The sequence below is a fragment of the Primulina eburnea genome, chromosome 2 (genome assembly GCF_022965805.1).
Source record: "Primulina eburnea isolate SZY01 chromosome 2, ASM2296580v1, whole genome shotgun sequence".
In the NCBI taxonomy this organism is placed as follows: domain Eukaryota; kingdom Viridiplantae; phylum Streptophyta; class Magnoliopsida; order Lamiales; family Gesneriaceae; genus Primulina; species Primulina eburnea.
Window position 1 is genome coordinate 22,345,950 of NC_133102.1, and position 25,912 is coordinate 22,371,861.

A 25,912-nucleotide genomic window follows, 5' to 3' on the forward strand; every position below is an offset into this window, starting at 1 on the left:
ACTGCTCATTTCTCAAAGTCTTCAATACAATCCTCAGGTGATCTGCATGCTCAGTCAAACTCTTCGAATACACCAAAATGTCGTCAATAAACACAATCACAAAATCATTTAAATATCTCTGAAAAATGCGGTTCATCAAACTCATAAACACTGCAGGTGCATTCGTCAAACCAAAAGGCATAACAACAAACTCGTAGTGCCCATACCTGGTTCGGAATGCAGTCTTCTGACTATCAACGTCTCTAACTCTGAGCTGATGATACCCTGATCTCAAATCAATCTTCGAGTATACCGAAGATCCCTGTAACTGATCAAACAAGTCGTCGATGCGAGGCAAAGGATACTTGTTCTTCACTGTTGCCTTATTCAACTGCCTGTAATCAATACACAATCGCATCGAGCCATCTTTCTTTCGAACGAAAAGCACCGGAGCACCCCAAGGAGATACACAAGGTCTGATATATCTCTTGGACAAAAGATCCTCCAACTGTGCTTTCAACTCTTTCAGCTCTATCGGCGCCATCCTATACGGAGCTCTCGAAATAGGAACAGAACCGGGCATAAGATCTATGCTGAAATCAACCTCTCGAACCAGAGGCAACCCTGGAATCTCATCAGGAAAAACATCTGCAAACTCGCAAACCACTGGCAGATCTGCCAATACTGGGCTCGACTTCAGTAGATCTACCGAATATACGAAAAAGCCCTCTGCTCCTCTCTGAAGCAATCTACTCATAGTCAGAGCAGATACTAAGGGAATCCGAGATCTGGAACCCTTGCCGTAGAATTTCCACTCATCTGTCATTTCGGGTCTGAATCTGACAATCTTGTGGAAACAGTCTACAGTGGCCCTGTACTTGGTCAACATATCTATACCAACGATACAATCAAAATCAGCTAAGCCAAGTACTACACAATCAAGATCGATCTCATGCCCTTCAAACTGAATCATACAGTGTCTAACAGTAGTTACAGATATCAAACCACTTCCCAACGGAGAAGCTATAGACACTACTGTCGACAACGACTCAACAGGCAATGAATGTCTCAATGCAAAATGTTCAGAGTTGAATGTATGAGATGCACCTGTGTCAATCAACACATATGCAGGATAACCGCAAAGAAAATAGTTACCTGCAATGACGTCATCTGGCACCTCCTGCGCCTGCTCCTCTGTCAGGGCAAAAACACGTGCCTGCTGTCTGGGAGGCTGACTCACAGTCTGACTACCTCCGGGTCTCTGCTGGGTCTGTGTAAAGGGTGGCTGAAAGGAGTGTACATAAGATGCCTGTCTCTCCATCTGTGGCATTGCAGCAGACGATCCTGCACTCTGGAATCACTGGGAACTCCTCTGTGGGCACACTCTGGCGAAATGCCCCTGCTGTCTGCAGATGTTGCAGCGTCCCAGAACTCCTTGACACTGCTCCGTGGTATGTCGCCCTCCGCACGAACCACAGTATGCGCCACTATAATCTGAACCCTGACCTCTCTGTCGAGATCCACTCGAACTCGATGAACTGCTCCCAGATTTCTTAAATTGCTTGCCCTTAGCCTTCAGAAATTCCTTCTTGCCACTACCACTAGCTCCACTGTCAAAACGAGGAGGAGGTGGTGGAAACTGAATGGTGGTAGGCTGTGGCGGTCTCTGCCCCTGAACACTGTAGGAAGCTCCTCGCTGCCTGATCAAGCCAGCCTCTGCTCCCTTAGCTCTGTTCAGTGCCTCTGAAAAAGTGTTAGGCCGTCCCGTGTTCACCAAAGTAAAGACATCCGGATTCAATCCGTTGATGAACTGATCAGCCACTGCCTCGTCGTTCCCGGCCACATGCGGTGCAAATCCTAGCAATGCAGAAAATTTAGCAACATACTCCTCGATGTTCCACTGTCCCTGTCTCAGATTCGCAAATTCAGCTCCTTTATCTTTCCGGTAGGAGACGGGGAAAAAGCGCTGATAGAACTCATCTTTGAAAACTTTCCACGTGATGTCAATGCCTCGGTGCTCCAAGGCTCTCTTCGTAGTCAACCACCAGCTCTTCGCAACCTCTTGCATCTGATGCCCTATCAACTTCACACGTCACTCATCAGTATATGCCAAAGACTCAAACAACATCTCGATATCATCGAGCCAGCTCTCACACTCTACTGCACTCTCTGTGCCCTTCAGGGTAGGCGGATGGAAAGACTGAAATCTCTTCAATAAGGTCTCCATCGGCGTAGCGGTAACATCCATCTGTGCACCGGACGTGCTACCCTGCTCTGGCTGTGGTATACGTCTAGGCGGCATAAATCTGATTATCAAACTGATTAGTACACAATCAATATCATCTGTCTCAGCCCTCCTCTGATCATAAACTCTGATCGAGAATCGGTTCTGATTCAGGCTTGAAATGCTGTAAATCAATTCAGATAATACAACAACATATAATAGGGAAAGCAATAAAGCATGCTAGCATCTCAAAAGCAAGGAAGACGACTCGATCTACCCGCTCATTCTATTCTATCTCAGTCTACAGAACCTATTGCTCTGATACCACCTGTTGTGGGGACCCGGGCTCTAACTCAATTCTTTTGGGATTTAATTGGATCTTTGTTCGAAAATGTGGGTCAAAAATTTGCTTTTAACATTAATTCAAATGTATAATAAAAGCATGACATATCTTTATAATAATTAAACAACATCAGATACATACAAGTCTGTTTAGTACAACCATACAACTAATATTCGAATCTCAAATACAAGTAGTTCAGATCTAAATAGAAACTACTAGTAATCTGCTGCTACACCCGGCATCACCACGCTATCAACTCTCTCTTCCTCGTCGTGACCCTGATCCTGCCCCACCTGTTGCCATGCACACATACAGACACGACAACAGCCGGATAACTCCGGTGAGAACATATCCCAGTGTAAAACATGGATGCATGCAATGTAATAATCATGTACAAAAGCATAGCATATATCAAGTAACATGAATGAAAATCTAAACATGTAGAAGAATACAAATCTGTATTCAACATTTAAATCTTGACTCGACTCATTTCTAATCTAGGGATCCCGGTGTGAATAAGACGGTCTGTCACCTACCCAACCACTCGGGGCAACGGTACAGTCTTATTCCTAGACTTCGGTCAACTCTGTATCGAGGGTCTACACATATAGCAAATCTGCTCCTATGCGTCGATACACCGAAACGTCTAGTTTTGGCAAATCTGCCAATATCTCCTATCTCAAGACTCGAATATAAATCGATAAACAAGACATTACATAATCAATGTACTAACAATCTAGTATGTGATTTAGGGAAACTCGTATCAAATCTGAATCGAGTTGTGCAATCCCAAGACCACATGAATTATACCTTTCTTGTCGCACTGTCTGTCGAGATCTCGAATCAAATGTCAAACCTGTCACTTCAAATCTGAAATGGCAATGTGTAGACACACAATATCAATCTCTAACTCAAAGCAACACATATTCCAATTAATAATAAATCTCGGTACAAATCGACGGCATAACAGCGTAATTCTCGGTACCGATCAACTCAGTCTCAACATATAACAATATCATAATCTCATCAACATCACAATAACAATGACATAATCCCTTCCAACTCTGAAAATCGATATATTCTTCAATAATACATGCTGAAAATCGAACAATAGCATACTGTGTCCGAAAATCAATCTGACAACGAATATACGATGCTCTATATATAAAGAACACATATTTACAACAAAATCATAATTTCCCCAACATCTAAAATCTGAATCATGCTGAAAATGAGATATACTTACATCCTTAGATAACTCTTAGTGTAAGGAACAATAATCTCAACTCGGTTTCCATTTCGGATGTGTAAATCTTGCACAATACAAATTCCTAAGGAATGAAGAAGCTTGAAGGAAACTAAGGGGAGTTCTCGGTTCTCTCTTTGCTGAAGGTGAAGACAATGAGGTGTCATTACAAATATTTATACCTCAGGCCATGTGTCAATGTAAGAATCAAAAGTGGCATTTCTGCATGCAGCACCGCGGGTGCGGCGTGAACAACAGCGCGGGTGCGCTCGTGCCTCGGCAGCCTCATTATTTTCCAAAGGAAATGACCGCGGGTGCGGTCATGCTAACACCACGGGTGCGGTATGGTTTCGCCCAAAACTCATTTTTCTATCTTTACACCGCGGGTGCGGTGATGTTAGTACCGCAGGTGCGGTCTTGTCTCGGCCATTCCTTCAAAATTCTCATTTTATAACATACTTATCAAGTACTTCATAAACATTAATCAAAAGTCTGGGCATTACAGCGTCTTTTAGAGATATTTAGATGATTTTGTGATTGTGTTCATTGATGATATTTTGGTGTATTCGAAGAGTCTGACTGAGCACGCAGATCATCTGAGAATTGTATTGAAGACTTTGAGAAAAGAGCAGTTGTATGCTAAATTGTCCTAGTGCGAATTTTGGCTGAAACAGGTTGTCTTTTTGGGTCACATTATATCTGGAGATGGTATTGCGGTAGATCCGAGTAAAGTTGAGGCTGTGATCAGTTGGCCGAGACCGACTTCTTTGCCTGAAATACGCAGTTTCATGGGTCTAGCCGGGTATTATCGACGTTTTATCCGAGATTTCTCCAGTATAGCAAAGCCTATCACCCAGTTGACACAAAAGAATATGCCATTTGTGTGGTCCGAAGATTGTGAAGCCAGTTTTGTAGAGCTGAAGAAGAGGCTGACTAGTGCGCCTGTCTTGATGATTCCTTCAGGTACAGGTGAGTTCGTTGTATATTGTGACGCATCTCACAGAGGGTTGGGATGTGTTCTTATGCAGCGTGGACACGTGATAGCGTACGCCTCTAGACAGCTGAAGCCGCACGAGACCCGTTATCCGATTCATGATCTTGAATTGGCGGCGATTGTTTTTGCACTCAAGATCTAGCGCCATTATCTGTATGGCGAGAAATTTGAGATCTATTCCGATCATAAGAGCTTGAAGTATCTCTTTTCTCAGTCAGAGTTGAACATGAGGCAGCGACGATGGCTTGATCTGCTGAAAGATTTTGATTGCGAGATCAAGTACCATCCAGGGAAGTCGAATGCAGCGGCAGACGCCTTGAGTCGAAAGGTATGTGCTCTTGCCTTGTCGACTGTAGGTGTATCAAATTTAGTAGAGGATTGTTGCTTGTCTGGGATGATATCTCTGATGTACCAGAGTTGGGGCCTGATATGATTCGTGAGATGACCGAAAAAGTGAAGATCATTCAGAAGCGAATGAAGACGGCACAAGATAGGCAAGCGAAGTACGCCAATATCAGACGTAGACCGTTAGTGTTTGAACAAGGAGACAGAGTATTTTTGAAGATTTCACCTTTTAGAGGCGTTGTCAGATTTGGCAAGCGTGGAAAATTGTCTCCTAGATACGTCGGTCCATATGAAATCCTGGAGAAGATTGGCGATCGAGCTTACAGACTTGCTCTTCCTCCTTCATTGTCTGGTATACATGACGTATTTCATGTATCGATGTTGCGCAGATACATGCCAGATGATTCCCATGTCATTCAGCCTGACGAAGCCGAGCTGGATCAGACTCTGAGCTATGTTGAAAGACCGATACAGATTCTTGATCGGAAGGAGAAACAGCTTAGAACCAAGACCATTCCGCTTGTGAAGGTTCAGTGGAGTCGTCATGGCATTGAGGAAGCAACCTGGGAGACAGAGTCTGAAATGAGACAGAGGCATCCCGAGCTATTCCGTTGATGTAAGTATGTTGTTAGTTGATTTTACTGCTTTTGTATACACGTGCATGATTAATTGCTTGCGAGTTCGAGGACGAACTCCTGTCTAAGAGGGGGAGAAATGTAAGGCTCGAGAATTGTCAATTGGCATTGATGTTAGACTTGTAAAGATAAGAATGCATGTCATAAGATGAAAGTAGAAACGATTGCATGAATTATGGAATTTTGAGCAAGCATGGCCGAAGCCACACCGCACCCGTGGTACAGGAAGGACCGCACCCGCGGTGTATTGACAGAAAGTTGATGGATTTGTGCGAAGCAAGACCGCACCCGCGGTGTTAGCAAGACCGCACCCGCGGTGGTGCGACCGCACCCACGGTCATGCAAGGACCGCACCCGCGGTCTTAGTACTGCACTTTAAAATGAATTTGCCGTGAGCATAGCGCACCCGCGCTCTTGAGCCACCGCACCCTGCGGTGCTGCATGCGAGAAAGCCACCACTTCTTTTTGAGATGACACATGGCATGGTATATATATATGCTTTGTGCTGATTCAGTTCTTCTCCATTCCAGTGAAAGCACCGAGAGCTATTTCCAAAGAAGGTGAGAGGCTTCCTTCATATTAGAATTGAGATTTTGCAAGATTTAGCCATCCGATTTTATATCCGACTTCGGTTTCGAACTCCTCTCATCAGTTGCTATTCAAGGATGTAAGTTTTGTTACATTTCAACATGATTCAGATTGTGTATGTTGGGAGAAATTCAGATTTGATTTAGAATATGTGTTCTTGATATACTGAGCATGATATATTCGTTACCGGATCGAAAGTTGGAGACCGTATGCTATTGTTCGAAATTTCCAGCCTATATGAGTTAGGATACTTACAGATTTTAGAATATATGTTGATGTTTTGATGATAGTACGAGTTGCTTGTGATTGAGTGTGATATTATTAAGTTATCGGTATCGCGAGATTACGCTGTTATGCCGTCAAATTGTATCAAAACCGAGTATTGAATTGTATATGTGTTGAATTGAATTGAGAATTGATATTGCATGTCTACATTGCCTTTCAGAGTTGTTATTGTCAGACTCGACATTCCGACTTCAAGATCTTGACAGACATTGTGCGACGAAAGGTATAATTCATGTGGTCTCGGGATTGCACAACTCGATTCAGATTTGATACGAGTTTCCCTAAATCACATACTAGATTGTTATTACATTTGATTATGTAATGTTTTATTTATTGATTTATATTCGAGTCCTGAGATAGGAGATATTGGCAGATTGGCCAACACTAGACGTTTCGGTGTATCGACGCATAGGAGTAGATTTACTCTATGTGCAGACCCTCGATACAGAGTTGACCGAAGTCTAGGAATAAGACGTACCGTTGCCCCGAGTGGTTGGGTAGGTGACAGACCGTCTTATTCACAGCGGGATCCCTAGAGTAGAAATGAGTCGAGTCAAGATTTAGATGTTGAATACAGATTTGTATTATTCTACATGTTTAGATTTTCATTCATGTTCCTTGATATATGCTATGCTTTTGTACATGATCATTACATTGCATGCATCCATGTTTTATACTGGGATATGTTCTCACCGGAGTTATCCGGCTGTTGTCGTGTCTGTATGTGTGCATGGCAACAGGTGGGGCAGGATCTGGGTCTCGAGCTAGATGAGAGATTGACGATAGCGTGGAGATCACAGGCGTTGAAGATTTCTAGTGTTTTCCTATTAGACATGTATGTACATTATGTTGTTTATTTAATATAAAGACATGATATTCTTTAGTTATACATTTGAATTAATGTTAAAAGCAAATTTTTGACCCACATTTTTGAGCAAAGATCCAATTAAATCCCAAAAGAATTGAGTTAGAGCCCGGGTCCCCACACAACAACAATATATATTCGAAATAAATTTAAATACGACCATACACCACACCTATCACCTACACAACCAGACCATACATCACACCTATCACCTATAATTACCACATTCTTTCAACATATGCTGAAAGTATTGAAGAGATCCACATGTCATGAACCAACAAAAAAAAAAAAAATCACATGTCAATCTAATATCATTTGATCCACAAACTGAAAGGAAAAATGCAAGAAACCAAAATAATATCACTTTTGAAATCTTAAAGTAGAAACAAGAATTTCACCCAACTTAGAAGCTAAACCATGTGCAAAATGACTATTTCTGAAACAGCCCGTAAACCTGTTAACAAGTATAAAAATAATGTCCAAATCCGTTCAATATGAGCTGTATTTTTTCAAATAAGATGAACTCATGTCCTACCTATTCATAAATATGATCCTGTATGCATTCGGCCAGCTCGGTGCGCACCTCATCAATTTCTTCCATAGAATACTCCGTTTTTGTGAACTATGAACACACTCAAAAAGTATATTAGTAAAAAAAACACAACTTAATGAAATTTCAAAATGATAAGTAGCTAGATAACTTTTAATTATTTTATATAACCAAGATAATATTACTATCGATCATAGTGAATCCCCCTCAAGAGTTGTAACTTCTTCAGTAATCCGCCTCATGAATCTCATCTCATAATAACCACATTGTTTGCATCCGGTTGCTTAGGAGCCTGTGTTAAAAAATGTCAAATTGTTAATGACAAATATGCACATAAAAAAATTAGCTCGAAGGAGAATTACACATACCTTTATGACTTCCCATTGTACACGCTTTCTTCCTTTCCTTCCCTTAGTTGAGTTAAACAATCTTAACGCCCTTCATTAACATTGAACATAGTTGATATATGAGTTTTTTTTCATTAAATGAAACGCATCATTAATATGGAATATGAACTCACATTTCCACAACATATTTCCAATCCTCATCGCGAATGCGGTGACTTAGGGAATCCACCAAATAAACAATCTCCTTATAAGGCTCGATGACGGTGAGAGTCCAATGAAAACTACAGACGAACATAATAAGTGTATGTAATTCACTAAAAAAACAATTGAAAATTATATTAGAATCTTACTTACCCACAACAACTTGGAACCAAAACCACTTGATCCATTGCTGCACCACTTAGCCTATCCGCTAAAGAACTCGCCCTCTTGTTCAACCTTTCAGTTTTACCTGTTTTGTCGTGTGTATTTTTTTGCAAATTTGGGATGCTGTGTGGATTAACGAATCTGAATTTTTCAATCTTGTTTTCTTTCACCATCTTTTTATAAAGATGTCTGTCATTTCAATTAAAAGAAAATCAAAACTACGCTACATACTAAAATAACAAATTATATGCATCTTACATAATAATATAAGAAAAGAACAAACAAACTTTAAGTTAATCGAAGACTTACCAAATGTAGACAACTATACAATTTCCAGAAATTGGCTCCAAGTGATACAAAGGACTGATGTCCTCAAAGTGCAAGTTAACTTCATAGTCATCAGCAAATACTTCATAATCCAAAAGAAATGATAATTTCCTTCCATTTTCAAGGGCTGTCTTACAATAACAATACACCATGCGCACTGCTCTTGGCACATTTGATGACAAAGTCTGGTTTCTTTCGAAACTGACGGTTTTGTGTCTTTGACGCTTCTGATAATTGTATTGTAAACATGTTAGATAGGTGCAATACTGGAGAATCTGACATACATTTACTTTGAAAATATAAGCATTCGTGTACCTCTTGTCGTAGCATTATCAGGTGATTTGGCCAAGCAACATGTGTTCCTACGGCATCCCCAACATTTTCACATTCATTGGGAATCGGAATTGGCAAAAGTGCTGATTTTTGCATTGCCTCATCAATGGATACACGCATGCAATTTTGAGGTAATGGAACACCATGAAGCAAGTTATTAGCTCCATTGACCTCAACAACTGTTCCATATGCAACAATGTCTGTGCTAGAATCCAATGTCAGAATAACCGCTTGACCCTAAAAGACAAATAGTTATGTCAATGAATTGTACTAACTCTTTAGTTAAAAAATATTAAGTACTATATAACCAAAACAAATTATATACCTGTAAAGCAACAGATTTTTCCACAACTTTAATTTCGACGTCATTCAAATCTTCATAACTGGGGAAACACTTGTCGATTTTCATTTCATTTTCATTCACTTGATGCAATTTTACCGAACAACTTCCTTTGTCATCAATCTCACTGTCCCATGAACCTTTTTTGTAGACAATTGCTTGAAGTTTTTGAATGCGTGTATCTTGCTCTTGAATTAATTTTCTAGCCTCGATCAACTCTTTTTTTTGCTCAATCATTAGCTTTCTGTCGACATCCTCAGTCTTCCAACTTCTACCAACATTGAAATATAATGTTGGAGTTATGTGACCTCCAACAGCTCTCACACGTCCACCATGTTCATCTGAATTGAGTGCTTTCGTGAGAATATCCTTTTTCGTCTCTTTTATTTCAAGTTTCCCTTCACTCTTTTGATGTATGTAATCATTCTGTCATCCACTTGAAAATATTAATAACTTTAAAAGATTTCATTAAAATAAAATAATTGATTTTTATGTATATTTTGCTCACAATCTTTTCTACTGTTATTTGCAACTCTTGGCCATCAAAATCCCCTTCTTTATTCACTCGCCTTTTTTTTCCAAATAATAGCTCTATTGATATCATCATCGTCACACAATTCACTTGCCTGCATACAAGAACCATCAAATGGTATTTGTCAAATATGTTAAATGTTGAAAAAAAAAACAGCAAATGCAATGATATATATCACATACTAGAAGAAAAAAAAACTGCCAGACATGTTACAAGTATTCATGCAAAGGAATGCAACAGTCCCTTCTTGGGCGGCACAAATGTTGAAATATACTTACTATTTCTTCAGCAAATCGTGCATAGCCCTTACGAGAAAGGCGATGAGGGTATATGTTCTTCTTCCTTCTTTCCTTCTGTTGATCACTTAGTTCCTAGTCAAAGTGAAGAATTACACATATCAAATATTTTTTAATTCGTTAAATACTTCATGGTGGACTTATTTTCAAAAAAAAAAAAAGATACTTACAATGAATTTATCAGACATGCGAGTCATGACAAAAGAAATCCAGTCATCTCGTGCAAGACCATAGCCAGTAGGTGGTTGATCCAACTCCTCTGGTTTATCAACCTTGTTCGAAATGTATGTTTGAGTGAGATGTGATTTAAATTGACGCCACTTATTATTTTCTGAATTTAAACATCCCTTTTTCCAGCTTGGGGGAACATCAAATGTCAACTGTAAAACATCAAAATTGGAAATACATTAAAAAGAATTACATAACATAAAATATATATAAACAATATGAATATTACTTGTGAAAAAACAATAGAACTTACATTAACAGATTCCCATATCAATTCTTTCACTTCACTTGGAACTTGCTTCCATGTCTTGTAAGTTATCTTAACTTTTTCTCGAGCAAGCACACATATATAACTCTGCATTTCAGCAGCAACTTCTCCTACTGGTTGTCCAAGCAGATTGAATCTTACCTCCTTTCGAATTCCCTGAACCCTCTGCCTAGAAAGCTTATCTAGATGTGTACGACCTCTAGATGTTCTTGTTGTTTCAGTGTCTGTAGATCCCAACATTTCCTTCCCATCAAAACTCTTGTCAGTAGAAGTAGAAGCAATTTTTTCTTTGCCCTTTCCAATCACTGCAGGCTATCCTAATCTCTTGCTCGGTTGATGAATTGTGTCATCATCATGAGACCCAATTTTAAGCTTTCTAAAGGATGTCATAGTCCAGATTTAACCTGTTCAACAAAAAAGCGAAAAACACATATCACTATAGAAATAAATACACAATATATACAACAAAAAATAGGATAAGAAATTCATCTTCAATAGAAATCCAACATATACAAAGATAAATGAAAGTATAACTTCAATATTGTCTACCCAAGTCCCATCACAATCTTTACATCTTCAAAAGTAAAATATCTTTGGTTAATACATTGTCGACCCAAGTCCCATCACAATCTTCACGAAGGCATGATGGTTCGTTGTCGAATGCTCCGTCAACACCCATAGATGGTAACCCTCTGGTAAAAGATTGATAGTGAATTAAAGTGTCTTCCAATTCATCACCATTGACATGTTCATATGACTCTCTAGTAGGAGTTGCAAGTACAATACTCAATTCAGGATCTTCAGGATCTTCAATGTAAAATAATTGCTTTGCTTGACTTCCCAAGATAAAAGAGTCGGATTTGAATCCAATTCTTTTCAAATTTACCAATGTGAAACCAAGATCATCTACTTTAATACCATTATTATTCTCCACCCAATTACATTTGAACATTGGAATTTGAAATTTGTGGTAATCGAGTTCCCATATTTCTTCAATAACTCCATAAAAAACCATGTCTGAAACAATTGGGTTTTTATCCTTTGCACTGGCAACTTGCATTGTCGTTGCGACTAAGCTTACTCCAGAGTTTTGAGTTACTCGTATGTCATCACGGTCTTTTGTAGTATATGTAACCCCATCAATCAGATAACTAGAATACTTTAACACTTTGTTGCTAGGTCCACGCGCCATCCACTTCAATCTTTCTGATATTTCATGGGTAGAATGGTGAATTAAATGTGCAACCTATATTTCACAATGCCATAAATTTAGATTTTACGTAAGATACCAAGAGTTGTATGCATGATAATATATAGTATTTTGGAACTTACAGTATCACGCAACCAGTTAGTAAACGTTCGGTTATGCTCATCTTGTAACAACTTTTTGGACTTGGCTTTATGAGGAAATCTTGATTTCAAATCCACCATGTGTTCCCTAACGAAACAATTTGCAATAGATAAACCAATAGAATGTATGCAAAGTGCATGAAAGAATTGATAGGTTAGATATCTTACTCGACATAAGGATCAATCTCAACATCATTTGTCAGTACATGACGATGTGCTCGTTGCAGCTCATCATGACTAGTGGAGTGCAAAACTGCTCCCGATAAAGGCTTAGTAAGTTCTACTTCTCGATGCCTTGATGGTATCCCAATTGTGTGGACATTAGATAGATAATCTGAGCAAAATTCGACAGCCTCTTCAGCAATGTAACATTCGGCTATACACCCTTCAGGCCGATTGCGATTGCGCACATAACCTTTCAAAATCTTCATGAATCTTTCAAATGGGTACATGTGCCTATACCAAATCGGTCCACACAATTTGACCTCCCGCACAAGATGAACAGTTAAATGAATCATTATATCAAAAAATGAACGGGGGAAGTACTTTTCAAGTGAACACAATATCAACACGATCTCTCTTTGCAAGCCATCCAACTTTAAGACGTCTATCACTTTACTATATAACACATTGAAGAAGAAACACAGCCGGGTGATAGTGTCTCTGACATGTTTTGGCAAGACACCGCGGATGGCCACTGGAAGCAATTGTTGCATTAAAGTGTGATAGTCGTGTGACTTCAAGCCAACAAGTTTCAAATCCTTCATCGGCACAAGGTTTCTAACATTGGATGAATAACCTACAGGTACCTTTACTCCCGACAAAGAATTGCAAATACTTCTTCTCTCATCCTTACTTAGTGTGTAACATGCTGCTGGCAAAAACGTTTTCTTCTCCCCAATCCTTGGTGCCAATTCAGTTCTTAAATTCATTTCCAAAAGATCTAATCTTGCTGCTACTCCATCCTTTGTTTTTCCTGGAACGTCAAGTAACGTACCGATGAGACTTTCACAAACATTTTTTTCAATGTGCATCACATCAAGAACATGTCGAACATGTAGATCTTTCCAATATTCAAGTTCAAAGAATATTGATTTCTTTTTCCAGCATGTTATCCCGTCATCGTTCTTTGACTGAAGCTTTCCGCTGAATTTTCCACAATGATAATTAATTCTTTGAACTCTTTCTAAAATTTCATTGCCACTCAATGGTTTTGGTGCGAGGTTAAATTCTTGCTTCCCATTAAATGCCTTCTTTTGTCTTCGATAAGGATGACTTGAAGGTAGAAATCTTCTATGGCCTGTAAACGACATTTTTCTACAATGCTTCAACCTTGTCGAATATGTTTCTTCTGCACAAATAGGACATGCATGATATCCTTTAACAACACATCCTGACATGTTCCCATATACAGGAAAATCATTGATTGTCCATAGCAGAACAGCTCTAAGAGAGAAACTTTCTTCTCGATATGCATCATATGCTTCAACACCTTTATCCCATAAGCATTTTAAGTCGTCAACAAGAGGTGCTAAGTAAACATCAATATCATTACCCGGCTGTCTAGGACCAGATATCAACAAAGTAAGCATCACAAATTTTCTCTTCATACACAACCATGGTGAAAGATTGTATGTGATCATTAAAACAGGCCAACAACTATATGCAGAACTCATCAAACTATGAGGATTGATCCCATCTGCTGATATAGCCAATCTAAGATTTCTTGGCTCATAAGCAAAATCTGGCCACATACGATCAACTAATTTCCAAGAGGGCGAATCAGCTGGATGACGCAAGTATCCATCACGAATTCTTTTATCAGCATGCCAAGTTAACTCCTTGGATATCGCCTTATTCCGAAACATTCTTTGAAATCTTGGAATAGGTGGGAAATACCACAAGACCTTTGCAGGAATTCCTTCCTTTACCTTCGATTTGTTGCCCAACTTCCACCTTGACGTCCCGCAAGTAGGGCAATTTGCAAAATCTTCGTACTCCTTCCGGTATAAGATACAATCATTAGGACAAGCATGAATTTTCACATAGTCCATCCCTAATGCGCGTAAGCTTTTCTTTGCATCATACAAAGATGAAGGCAATTCATTGTGATCTGGAAGCATTTCTCCAAGCAAAATAAGTAGATCAGTGAAACTTTTATCACTCCAACTATATTTTGCCTTCAAGTTAAATAATTTTACAACTGCAGATAACTTTGTGAATTTAGCACATCCAGGATATAAAGGTTTATCTGCATCTTCAAGTAGCTTACTGAATTGGCTTGGATTCTCAGCATAACTTTCATATGCACAATGCACCATATCTATAGGTTCCTCACTAAATGATTTGTGTTCATCTTGTCCTACTCGATCATTATCATTCATTGAGTTCCCTTTCGTAGATCTTTCCCCATGCCATATCCATGTATGATATGTCAAATCTATACCATTACAATACAAATGTGCCCTGATAGTTTCAACATTTTTCTTCTTTAGATTACCACATCTTGCACATGGACAAGGTATTGCATCAGAATGGATAGCATTTTTTAGTGCAAACTGCAAGAAAGACTCTACTCCAACATCAAATTCATGTGATAGCCTATATTTTGACATCCATTCTTTGTCCATTCTCGGTGCAACTACTCAGCTAACAATGAGCCCAATCCCTTCAAAACAATTTAAAATAATATAAAAAATCTTTTATTGATAGCCTATCTTTTTAATATATATATATATACACACACATGTATACATAAAAAGAATTTTGTTACAAACACCAAAAATGGTTTTAAACTTTATATTTATATTATATAAGTTGGTTAATGGTTGAATTCATGTAGCTACTCCTTACCCAAAGTAGGCTAGTTAGACTCCTGCAAATTTCCCAGATCAGCATACACCTAAAGGCGCTGGAAGTAGTTCACATTCCTGCAAGACCTGCAACAGGTACATTTTCTGTCAATTGTAAAACATTCTCATGAACAAATCCAGTAGGTTTCAGCACTTTATAATAGCATGTTCTGAATAACAAAGAAAAAAATGAGGTTATAAACCGAGGTGATGCTGGTGTATTTCAATAAATGTAGACTACAGATTCCAGAAGATCTCTAACCGCCTCACCAGTGCATTAAAGAAATGTTTAAACATCATTTTTCCACTTTAACGGATCAGTGATGAAAGTTTGTTTGACTACATGCAAACTAACACAAACTGCAAATACATGAACACTTGAACTGCATCTAGATCCAAAGTATGACTTAAACAATGTAGTATGACAAAACCGCAACTGACAACTAACCAAAATGTTTCATGTCTAAACAGATTGTTAAACATAAGAGGGTCGCTATTTTATATTAAGCAAAACTGACCTTTGAAATAGTTAATGTAGGGCTCCACTGCTCCTTCAAGATATCAAGGCATATACTGCCGTTGCTATTTATATTTGGGTGAAAAACTTTTGTCCTGAAAGCTACCTGCATCAACAACCATCACAAAATATTATTTTTCACTTGCAAGTTGCAAAATTAAGAAAAGAGTCAACAAAGAAAAAGTTATTCGTATGGATTTGGATATAATTATTCATAAACTACACTGGAATTCAAGAATTTGGTTATCCTATTATCAGTCCTAAATCCACTTCGTTTTGTAAGGTTGAATAATCTTTTTCTTTGGATCATGTTGTCAAGAATTTTGAACTCGTTCTAAAATTTTTTATGTAGCTCAGCTCCTCGGTCATTGTTTGGAAGTCGAAATGTTTATAAATACAGCAATTTACATGAATCGAGATGAACTTTACTTTCTTATTTTTCTGAGGTTTTAATGCATTTGAGCTGTAATAGCAAATTTGATTAAATATTCCTTGGGATTCCATGTAAAGATGTGAAGTGGGTTAGTTTGTGTGGAAAATAGGTTCATGGCAAGCTTACTGTAATCATAACGTGATGTCAAAATGGATGCTTCAAATAATATATATAATAATATAATTCTTGCATTCATATATGTCCACTGAACAATTAAACCTAACTCTGCAACACGCTTTTTATTACAATGGTCAAAAGATTAATCTTTCATTTTCACACCTATAATATGAAATAATTAATCAAAAAATAAAATAAAAGAAAAATCCAACCATAACTTTCTTCGTATCATATATCTAATCTGTTGGTGCACATGAAAAATCTTACAGAAAATCTAACAACCTCAAATAACATGAATAAAATAGATAAGCTTCCGCTTCCAAATTATATTATTCTCTACTGTTTAAATCCTTTTCTGTTTCCTAGCTTTTTCTGTTTTAGGGTTTCAAGATTTTCACGCATTTGGTTTGAGAAAACCGTGGGCAAGTGAATTAAGGAAGAAAGTTTCCCAAGAAAAGAAAGCGTGAAAGTAAAAAATTTCAGAAAATTGAACATACTTATTTATATAGATAAAGGGATCACGAGGAGGGGGAGAGTGGAGCTGAAAAGAATAGAGAACAAGATTAATAGGCAGGTGACCTTTGCAAAAAGGAGAAATGGTTTGCTCAAAAAAAGCTTACGACCGAGGGCGACTTCGATTCACGACCAGAAAAGCACTAAGATTCACGTATTTTCCTTGCTCAAAACTCCGGATTACCGTTGCAAAAAGGCTACCTTCGCTGTCCTCGGTGACGGCGAACAGACAGACAGCGGCTTTGATTTGGCTTGGAAAAACGAGGGCGACGGGAGTTTGGGAAAAACGAGCAATTGAAACTATTAAGTGTGTAAAGTACTGTAATGAGAGAATTTGTCATCCGGTTTTTTTAAAGTTGGGATAATTGGTTTTTTTAACAACAGTTTTTTAAACACTGTTGTTAAAGAAATTAAAATGTTGCTTTGAAAATTATTTTTTTTAGTACTACGACAACGGTTTTTTACAAACCGTTGTCTTAGGCCGTAAATAAGTGTATAGACAACGACTTTATATACCGTTGTCGTACCAACTAAAAAAACCGTTGTCTTTCACTGACGTTAATAGACAACGATTTTAAAACCCGTTGTCTTAGCTGCATAAAAATGCGCTCATAGACAACGGTTATTAGAAACTGTTGTCGTAGCTACTAAAAAAAACCCGCTCATAGACAACGGTATAAAAACCGTTGTTGTAGACCATAAAAGACAACGGTTTTAAATAAAACCGTTGTCTTTGCAAAATAAAAAACCAGCACAAAGACAACGGTTTTTAAAACCGTTGTCTTTGCACCCAAAAAGCACGCCCATAGACAACGGTTTCATAAAACCGTTGTCGTTGACACATAAAAGACAACGGTTTTTAAAAAACTGTTGTCTTTGACAGGGAAAAAATTCAAAAAGACAACGGGTTTCGTTGAAACCGTTGTTAAAAGTAATAAAGACAACAATTTCTGATAAAACCGTTGTCTTTTGAGTGTTGTTAAATTCTGAATTTCTTGTAGTGTCAATCGTAACACCTGTAATAATTCCTTCAGCTAAGGCTATAGGAATAATACTCAAAACCTAACTACCTCCCATATGAGCAGATGTAAAAACAGATCTCATTAACTTAATATTACCTCCCTCATATACCAAGTGAATTTTTCTCTCAGCCAATATCTTTCCTAGATTATTCGCTGCTTCTACAAGCACTTCATTTTCCAGGACTCGAACCACAAAATACACAAATATTTTTCAATGTTTGTACAGAGGATCCAACCATGTTTTTACTTTCTTTTTGTTCTGCCAAAATAGAGAGAACGATGAGAGATTTTATAGGGGTAATATGTTATCATGACAAAACTATGAGTCACAACTGTAAGCAGAATAAACAGTAAAAAACAATAATGACACACATGCATATAAACAGTAGTGTGATTGTGGCTCACAATTTTCTTCTAGTTTTACGTCCAGAAACGGCTTCAGCGCCTTGTATTAGTCGAGGATATGCTTTAGTCAGATTCCCAAGACTATGACTCATCTTGGAATTGTTTCCATAAACGGAGAAGTTCAATATGCACGTGTCCACTAGAATGCGTCTCAAGAGTCAATAAGATGTTATCTAAAGACTCATTACTCAGCCCATTCTTAATGAAACCAATTTTATCTTCTCTGTTGTTGGAAACACATCCCAAAGATCTTCATCGTTTATCACAAGTCCATCTTGCACACTTATGACAAACCCCTAACCTTTTGGCCCTTCGTTTTTCGCGTAAGTTCTTTTTCCTAATCCAGTCAAATACCGAATGAGCATTGATTGTGGAACTTCTCCTCCTAATCGAACCTTAGCTTCTATTACAAGACAAATATCTTCTGGAATTCCTTTTTACATTAGCAATCTTAATCTTTCACACCTACCTGCATAAATTTTTCTTAGAACATTTTTAGAAACAGAGGGAAAATATTTACAAATTTTTGAGAGAATTTCATCCATTTTGAAAAGAAAATAAATGCTTTTTTTATTTTTTTATCAGCAATTGTAGGAAACTGATTTAACCGATTATGAGAGTCACGGAGTACCGTTATCCGCCATTTAACCGAGAAAGTATAAAATTAAGGAAATCTGAAATAAAAACAAACAAAATTAAATGAAACACAAAAAAAATAAAGGATCGGAAAGGGAAATAAACTCTTTTCAAAGATTTCATTTTCTAAAAATGGTTTAAGCCTTTGTCCATTTAATTTAAAAACATCACCATTTTTAGGATTTTCAATATCCACAGCTCCATAAAGAAACACATGCTTTACAATGGGCTTGTCCATCTTGATCGTAATTTTCCTGGGAATATGTGAAGTCGTGAATTATAAAGCAAAACTTTTTTTACCAATCTCAAAAGATTTTCTAAAAATTGTTTTATCATGAAATGATTTGATTTTTGCTTTATAAATCCTTGAATTCTCATACACGTCATTTCTAATTTCATGAAGTTCATTAAGTTGCAATTTGCGCAATTTGTTAGCATCATCCATGCTTGAATTAAAAGTTTTGATCGCCCAATAAGCTTTATGTTTCAATTTCATAGGCAAATGACAATGTTTTCCATAAACCAAGCTATAGGGAGACATATTCAATGATTTTTAAAAGCTGTTCGATATGCCCAAAGTGCATCATTAAGTCGCAGAGACCAATCTTTTCTATTTGGGTTAACAGTTTTTTCCAAAATTTGTTTTATCTCCCTATTAGCTAATTCAACTTTTCCATTTGTTTGAGGATGATAAGGAGTAGTTACTTTGTGTATAATACCATATTTTTTCATTAATGAAGCAAATGGTTTATTAACAAATTGAGTTCCCCCATCACTTATCATGGCTCGAGGAATTCCAAATCTACTAAAAATATTTTCTTTTTAAAATTTGATGACGATTTTATGATCATTTGTTCGACATGAAATTGCCACTATCCATTTGGAAACATAATCAGCTACAACTAAAATATACAAGTATCCGAACGACGGTGAAAAGGTCCCATAAAATCAATTCCCCAACAGTCAAAGATTTCAATTTCAATGATAGGATTCAAAGACATCATGTTTCTTTTTGAAATCACACCCAATTTTTGACAATTTTTACAGATTTTGCAGATTTCGTGGGTGTATTTAAACAAAGTTGGCCAATAAAATCCACACTGCAAGATTTTTGCAGCCGTTTTCTTTGAAGAAAAATGTCCTCCGCATGCTTCTGAATGACAAAATTTAATGACACTGCTTACCTCATTGTCGGGTATGCAATGTCGAAAAATTTGATCTGGACAATACTTGAACAGATACGGATCATCCCAATAAAAGTTTTTTACCTCATTCAAAAATTTTATTTTATCTTGGGAACTCCATTGCGGCGGCATTTTTCCTGTCACAAGAAAATTTACTATGTTAGTAAACCAAGGTGTAGTAGTAACTGAAAATAGATGTTCATTAGGAAAATTATCGTTACTTTGTGTCATTTCACAAAATGATCCTGTTACTAGTCTCGATAAATGATCAGCAACGACATTCTTGGTTCCTTTTTTTTATCTTTGATCACAATGTCAATTTCTTGGAGCAACAAAATCCATCGTATCAGTCGTGGCTTTGCATCTTGTTTGGTCAACAAATATCTAACAATAGAATGATCAGTAAACCCAGTAGTTGTTGATCCAATCAAATAAGAACAAAATTTATCTAATGCAAATATTACAGCATGTAGTCTTTTCTTAGTTGTGGAGTAATTCATTTGATCATTGTTTAAAGTTCTACTTGCATAATATATCACATAAGGCTTACCGTTTCTTCTTTGACCCAATAATGCACCGACTGCATAATCACTCGCGTCGCACATGATTTCAAATGGTAAAGACCAATCAGGAGGTTGCATGATAGGAGCTGATGTTAAATGTCGAACGATTTTTTTCAAAAATTTGGCATATGATGGTATCTGCTTTATTGCATCTAATAAAGGAATTAACTTTTACTTGTTTAAAAATATCATATATATCAGAATTCAAATTTGATTTTTTTGTATCATCATCTTCACAAGGTTCAAGAATGGATTTTTCAACACTTACCACTTCGAAGGGTAATAACAAATTTTACCTGATCCATCAGTTGAGTTCCAGAAGTGTTAGAGTAGGTTCACGTCGAGCCAAGTGTTGGCCGAGTGTTCACAATGAAACTCTATGTATAAACAGTCTTTATTTTAATAATATTTGAAATTATTGTTCTGGCACTTCTTTGTCTGTATACACATGCTAGTTGCATAGATAAAGTTCTTGAATATACAAATAGTAGAAAGAATATGAGATGCTCATATGATGAGTATCTTGAAACTCATATTTGTAATACTTTATATTCTAAACAGTTCATAGTCGATTCAGCCGCCACTAAGAAGGATATAGGCCGCTCGAGTTCGAGACTAGTATCTGCGATGTGAGTACCATGTTTCATTTGTAGGGGATTGTGATGTCTGAGCATGCAGATAGGTGCTCCTTGTAGGGTGCACTGAACAACCCTCCATAAAGGTGTAAAGGCCCGTATTTCGTATTCATGATTTTTCGGAATTATTAAAATTTTTCTAAATAAATAAATAACTTGCCCAATTTATAAAATAAACATGTAAATCATTTTAACTCTGAAATAACAGCGGAAGTCAACATTGTATTTCAAACAGCAATTTAAAAAAATAATCCAACATGTTAAAATCGAGTTTGTATGATAAAAGGTGCATAAACTAAATCATGAGGTCCTCGGGTCTACTACTGATGTCCCAAGATCGCTCACTGGTCTTCGTCCGCAGTCTCGACCTCATCAATACCTACAACAATCAAGTCTGGTGAGTCTAAAGACTCAACATGTATATATCGTGAATAACAAGTAATATATATCATAAAATCGCATGCAGCGTAAAAATAAAGTATTATAAAGCATATGGTGAAAATCGTATAATGAATAATTATATCTATGTGCATATCTAAAAATCATACGTAAAAGCTTTGCTCAATAGAGCTCTGTCATATCATATCATAATTTTCTAGTAGAGATAATGTTTCTAAGCTAGTGGCCCATAACATAGCGTAAGCGCCTGATCAGACTAAACCACGGTATACTGGGCGGTAGAGATCAATCACAGCCCTTGGACTGGATGTCCGTACCCATACATAATCATAAACCGGTTGTAAGTCACCAGACGGAGAGGTCCTCGGTTGCGCCTACCGACTTCCAAACCCATAAACTTAAGGTGGCCACAAGACATATAACATATATCTAAAAAATAAACATTTTATATTTTTATGCGCGTAATATAATTATAACCCTATTTTTACCGGATGAGTTGGATTGTTTCCAAGCTTGTTGCGACTTAATTCTATTATGTGACACATGCAATAAATCTTAACTTGACAAAAACTTAATAATCGAACTAAAAACGAGACGATTCGGACCAACAACTTGATTTTTAACCATGGCTTCGCACCAACCCGAACCAACATTAAACCGACATTTAACCATGATTAAAAATACCCCAAACATACTGAAAAATATTTATAATAACTGTAAAACACAAAAATGGGTGAAAGGAATCCAAAAACATAAAACGCTCTTTCGAGAGTCATTTTGGCACCTTTCACCGTAAATTATTGTACGACCACTAAACTCGACCAAATCCCGAATGGCCAAAAATATGACTTTCCTAACTCATTGAGGTACTGTCCAGTCCAAGGCCACGGGCTAAAAGCCAACCAAGAACTCAAACCACCTCCAAAACCGAAGATGAAAGTTGCTGTCAAAAAATCCAGCAGTGGCACTTGTGTGTTTGTGGTGTAACTCTGAAATTTATTGACCAATGGCTTGAACCACCACCCAAGGACTCTTACCAACATCCAAAGTCATGGCTTCTGCCACGGCTAAGGGCTAAAGCCAACCCCAACCCAAGCAAACACCTAGGACAACAGAAAGTATCAACCGAGAGCACCAAATTTGTGCAGTGGTGTAGATATTGACTTGTTTTGCTGTCAATCTTCGTTCCAGTGTTATATCATTAACATTGGCTCAATCTTGACATGATAAAGTGTGGTATGAACCATGTTTATGGGCTGGGAGCCAACCATCATCCATACAACACACCAAAACCGAAGTGTACTCACACAGCAAAAGAAGATAGCAGAATTGAACTTGTATTGTTTTGGTAAAATTTTTATGGATCTGTGAACCCAGATTTAAAAAAATGATTTGATCACATCCTAGATATTTTAAGGAATGGTTATAACCATGGCTACGGTCCTAGGACAGCCAAGGTTCGAACTCCCCATTTAAACAACTCAATGACAGCAACCAAGGTTCATTTCTGCACATAAGAAGAACTTTGCTGTCATTTCTTTGTTCTTGGGTGTATGGACCGAAAAAATTGAGCCAAAAACACTCTAACACATTCTAATTAATGCCTAGAAGCAGCCATGGAAGCCTGGAACCAAACATCATCTTGGGACTAACAGAAAACACAACCGTGAAGCAACAAGCCAAGGCCGAGAAAGCTGTACAGATTTTTACATACATGCTGTCAAAATTTCGTTTTTGCCTCACAAATCCTGAGTATATATTGTTTTAAAATATCTATAGGACTTGATTGAAGAGCAAATAAGCAACATATACATGCCTGGAATTTGTTTTGACAAAAACAAATCAAAACGACAATACGACGCGATGGAACGTAGTTGTTTTATCTTCTTTGAATCAGCTGCTGATCTCGATTTTTAAGCTGCTGTTTTCTGCTAATTTTCGAAGGTGAGGTTGTGGGGAATGTAGTTGATGAAGGTGAATAATATAATAGGTGTTAAAGGTGCCATTATATGCCTTTAGTTTCGGAGTTACAAGTCAAAAATTTGAGTGGTTTTTGATTCACTTTTCTCCTCCTGGTTGCCGAGACTTTAGCTGCTGTACTTCTGATATTTTCGAGTATATAGGATGTAGGATATGTAAGTAAGGAAGATGAATGTTAATAGTGGTGTTAAAGGGTCCATAATATACATTAAAATGGGAGTTACAAGTGAGAATTTGAATGGGTTTGCATTGTTTCTCCTTCCTCTTGCTAGCCGATTCTTGTTCTTAATTTTTTTCTGCCTATTCACGTTACTTGCTAGTAGAATAACTTGAGGAAGGAATAAGATGTATTCTTGTATTTGATTATGATTAGTGCATTAAAATGGGGAGATGATTACACCATAAAATAAAATTAGAGATTGCTTGAATAGGGTGTTATTAACCATTTGAATTATTTTAAATGTTGGTCATTATTACTAATTTTCTTTTTATATTTTTATTTAAACCTTACATTTTAATTGTTTAGGATTTTAAACCTTCAATATATATATTTAAATGCATAAATAATTTAATTTAGTTTAGAATCTGGCTTAGAATATTGCATGGCATACATGACTTCAAATTTAAATGTTTAAAGGTTATGTTTAATTTCTTGAATATATTTGACCTATATTAATTCATCCTCAATGGTTTACACATTTTAAATTTAAGCTTTAATTAAATTTTGAACCTAAAAGAATTTATTTAACAACTTAATTCTAATTAATTTATTAAATCCCAAAACATTATTTTTCTTTAAATTAAATTACCCTTAGCTTAAATTAAATTTTGAAATATTTTCTTATTATTAATCTTATCTCAAATCTCCAAACTCCGGTCCGACCTCGCGTATTTATCCTGAAAAGATAAAACTAAACATCTACTTTTAAAATAAATAAAACACTTCATATATATATATATATAGAATATTCATTTTTAATTTAAATAAGAGTAAATTATGCATGGCTTATACGAAATCTAATTTTTGGGTTCTACAACTCTACCCCCCTTAAAGGAATTTCGTCCCCAAAATTAAAACTTACCGAATAACTCGGGATAACGATTCCTCATCTCTGGCTCAGATTCTCACGTAGCTTCCTCCTCTGAATGATTGAGCCATTTGACTTTCACTAGCTTGACCATTTTGTTCCGAAGCTTTTTCTCCTGCCTGTCTAATATTTGCACTGGTCTTTCCTCATAAGTCAGGTTCGGAGTGAGCTGTAACGGTTTAAAGTTCAAGACATGCGATGGATTCGCCATATACTTTCTCAACATGGAGACGTGAAACACGCTGTGTACGCCGGCCAGATTCGGCGGAAGAGCAACACGATAAGCTAATGTCCCAACTCTGTCGAGGATCTAAAATGGTCCAATGAATCTCGGACTGAGCATTCCTTTCTTCCCGAACCGCATGACACCTTTCATTGGTGCTATCTTCACAAAAACATGGTCACCAACAGCAAACTCCAGATCCCTCCTCCTCTAGATCCGCATAACTCTTCTGTCTACTCTGAGCAGTCCTCATCCGATCACAGATATTGACTACTACATCAGCAGCCTGCTGCACAATCTCCGGACCCAACTCTGATCTCTCCCCTACTTCATCCCAATGAATAGGAAATATAAACTTACGACCGTACAGTGCTTCATATGGAGCCATCTCTATAGACGACTGAAAACCGTTGTTATAGGTAAACTCCACCAACGGCAACTTTGATTCCCAACTCCCGGAGAAATCAAGAACACATACACGAAGAAGTTCCTCCAAAATCTGGATAACTCTCTCGGACTGACCATCTGTCTATGGGTGAAAAGCTGTGCTAAATAACAACTTCGTACCCATAGCTAAATGTAGAATCTTCCAAAATGATGAATTGAATCTAGGATCTCGGTCAGACACTATAGAAACGGGAATACCATGAAGTCTGACTATCTCTCGGATATATAACTCTGCATACTGGATCATGGAGAAAGTCGTCTTAATAGGCAAGAAATGGGCTGATTTCGTAAGATGATCAACAATCACCCATATAGCATTCGACCCTCTGACTGAATTTGGCAATCCGACAACGAAGTCCATAGTAACGTTCTCATACTTCCACTCGGGAATAGGAAGGGGCTTGAGCATGCCTGCTGGTCTCTGATGCTCCACTTTCACTAGTTGACATGTCAGACA

General features: G+C 37.3%; 3 protein-coding genes across 6 annotated transcripts; all 3 read right to left on the reverse strand.

Moving 5' to 3' along the window:
- Positions 1-7,954: 7,954 nt before the first annotated feature.
- On the reverse strand, positions 7,955-10,374 carry LOC140824170 (uncharacterized). Its single transcript, XM_073185767.1, has 9 exons — positions 10,276-10,374; positions 9,753-10,193; positions 9,410-9,664; positions 9,077-9,321; positions 8,756-8,890; positions 8,575-8,682; positions 8,423-8,492; positions 8,240-8,346; positions 7,955-8,126 (listed from the first exon to the last, which is right to left on the reverse strand). The coding sequence occupies exons 1-8, from the start codon at positions 10,372-10,374 to the stop codon at positions 8,302-8,304; spliced, it is 1,398 nt and encodes a 465-aa protein (XP_073041868.1). The 3' UTR covers positions 7,955-8,126; positions 8,240-8,301.
- Positions 10,212-15,412, reverse strand: LOC140823003 (uncharacterized). Of its 4 annotated transcripts, none has more exons than XR_012116090.1 (3): positions 12,610-15,081; positions 10,578-10,670; positions 10,212-10,393 (listed from the first exon to the last, which is right to left on the reverse strand). XR_012116090.1 is itself a non-coding variant. In XM_073184052.1 (2 exons), the coding sequence occupies exons 1-2, from the start codon at positions 15,069-15,071 to the stop codon at positions 10,664-10,666; spliced, it is 2,469 nt and encodes an 822-aa protein (XP_073040153.1). In that variant the 5' UTR covers positions 15,072-15,081; the 3' UTR covers positions 10,518-10,663. The 4 variants fall into 4 exon arrangements, 1 of the variants encoding a protein (XP_073040153.1); XR_012116091.1 differs by lacking the exons at positions 10,212-10,393; positions 12,610-15,081 and adding exons at positions 11,077-11,467; positions 15,295-15,412 and having other exon boundaries at positions 10,518-10,975; XR_012116092.1 differs by lacking the exons at positions 10,212-10,393; positions 12,610-15,081 and adding an exon at positions 15,295-15,393 and having other exon boundaries at positions 10,518-10,670.
- On the reverse strand, positions 11,478-12,603 carry LOC140822990 (uncharacterized). Its single transcript, XM_073184038.1, has 3 exons — positions 12,424-12,603; positions 11,696-12,337; positions 11,478-11,495 (listed from the first exon to the last, which is right to left on the reverse strand). The coding sequence occupies exons 1-3, from the start codon at positions 12,520-12,522 to the stop codon at positions 11,478-11,480; spliced, it is 759 nt and encodes a 252-aa protein (XP_073040139.1). The 5' UTR covers positions 12,523-12,603.
- Positions 15,413-25,912: the final 10,500 nt, after the last annotated feature.

Excerpts from the sequence above, each read along its gene's own strand:
- LOC140824170 (XM_073185767.1), bottom strand. The coding sequence starts at position 10,374 with ATGATGATATCAATAGAGCTATTATTTGGAAAAAAAAGGCGAGTGAAT. Across the intron at positions 10,194-10,275 it reads AAATAACAGTAGAAAAGATT|AATGATTACATACATCAAAA; the intron begins GTGAGCAAAATA and ends AGTGGATGACAG. Across the intron at positions 9,665-9,752 it reads AAAAATCTGTTGCTTTACAG|GGTCAAGCGGTTATTCTGAC; the intron begins GTATATAATTTG and ends TTTGTCTTTTAG.
- LOC140822990 (XM_073184038.1), bottom strand. The coding sequence starts at position 12,522 with ATGGTGGATTTGAAATCAAGATTTCCTCATAAAGCCAAGTCCAAAAAG. Across the intron at positions 12,338-12,423 it reads CTAACTGGTTGCGTGATACT|GTTGCACATTTAATTCACCA; the intron begins GTAAGTTCCAAA and ends TGTGAAATATAG.
- LOC140823003 (XM_073184052.1), bottom strand. The coding sequence starts at position 15,071 with ATGGACAAAGAATGGATGTCAAAATATAGGCTATCACATGAATTTGAT.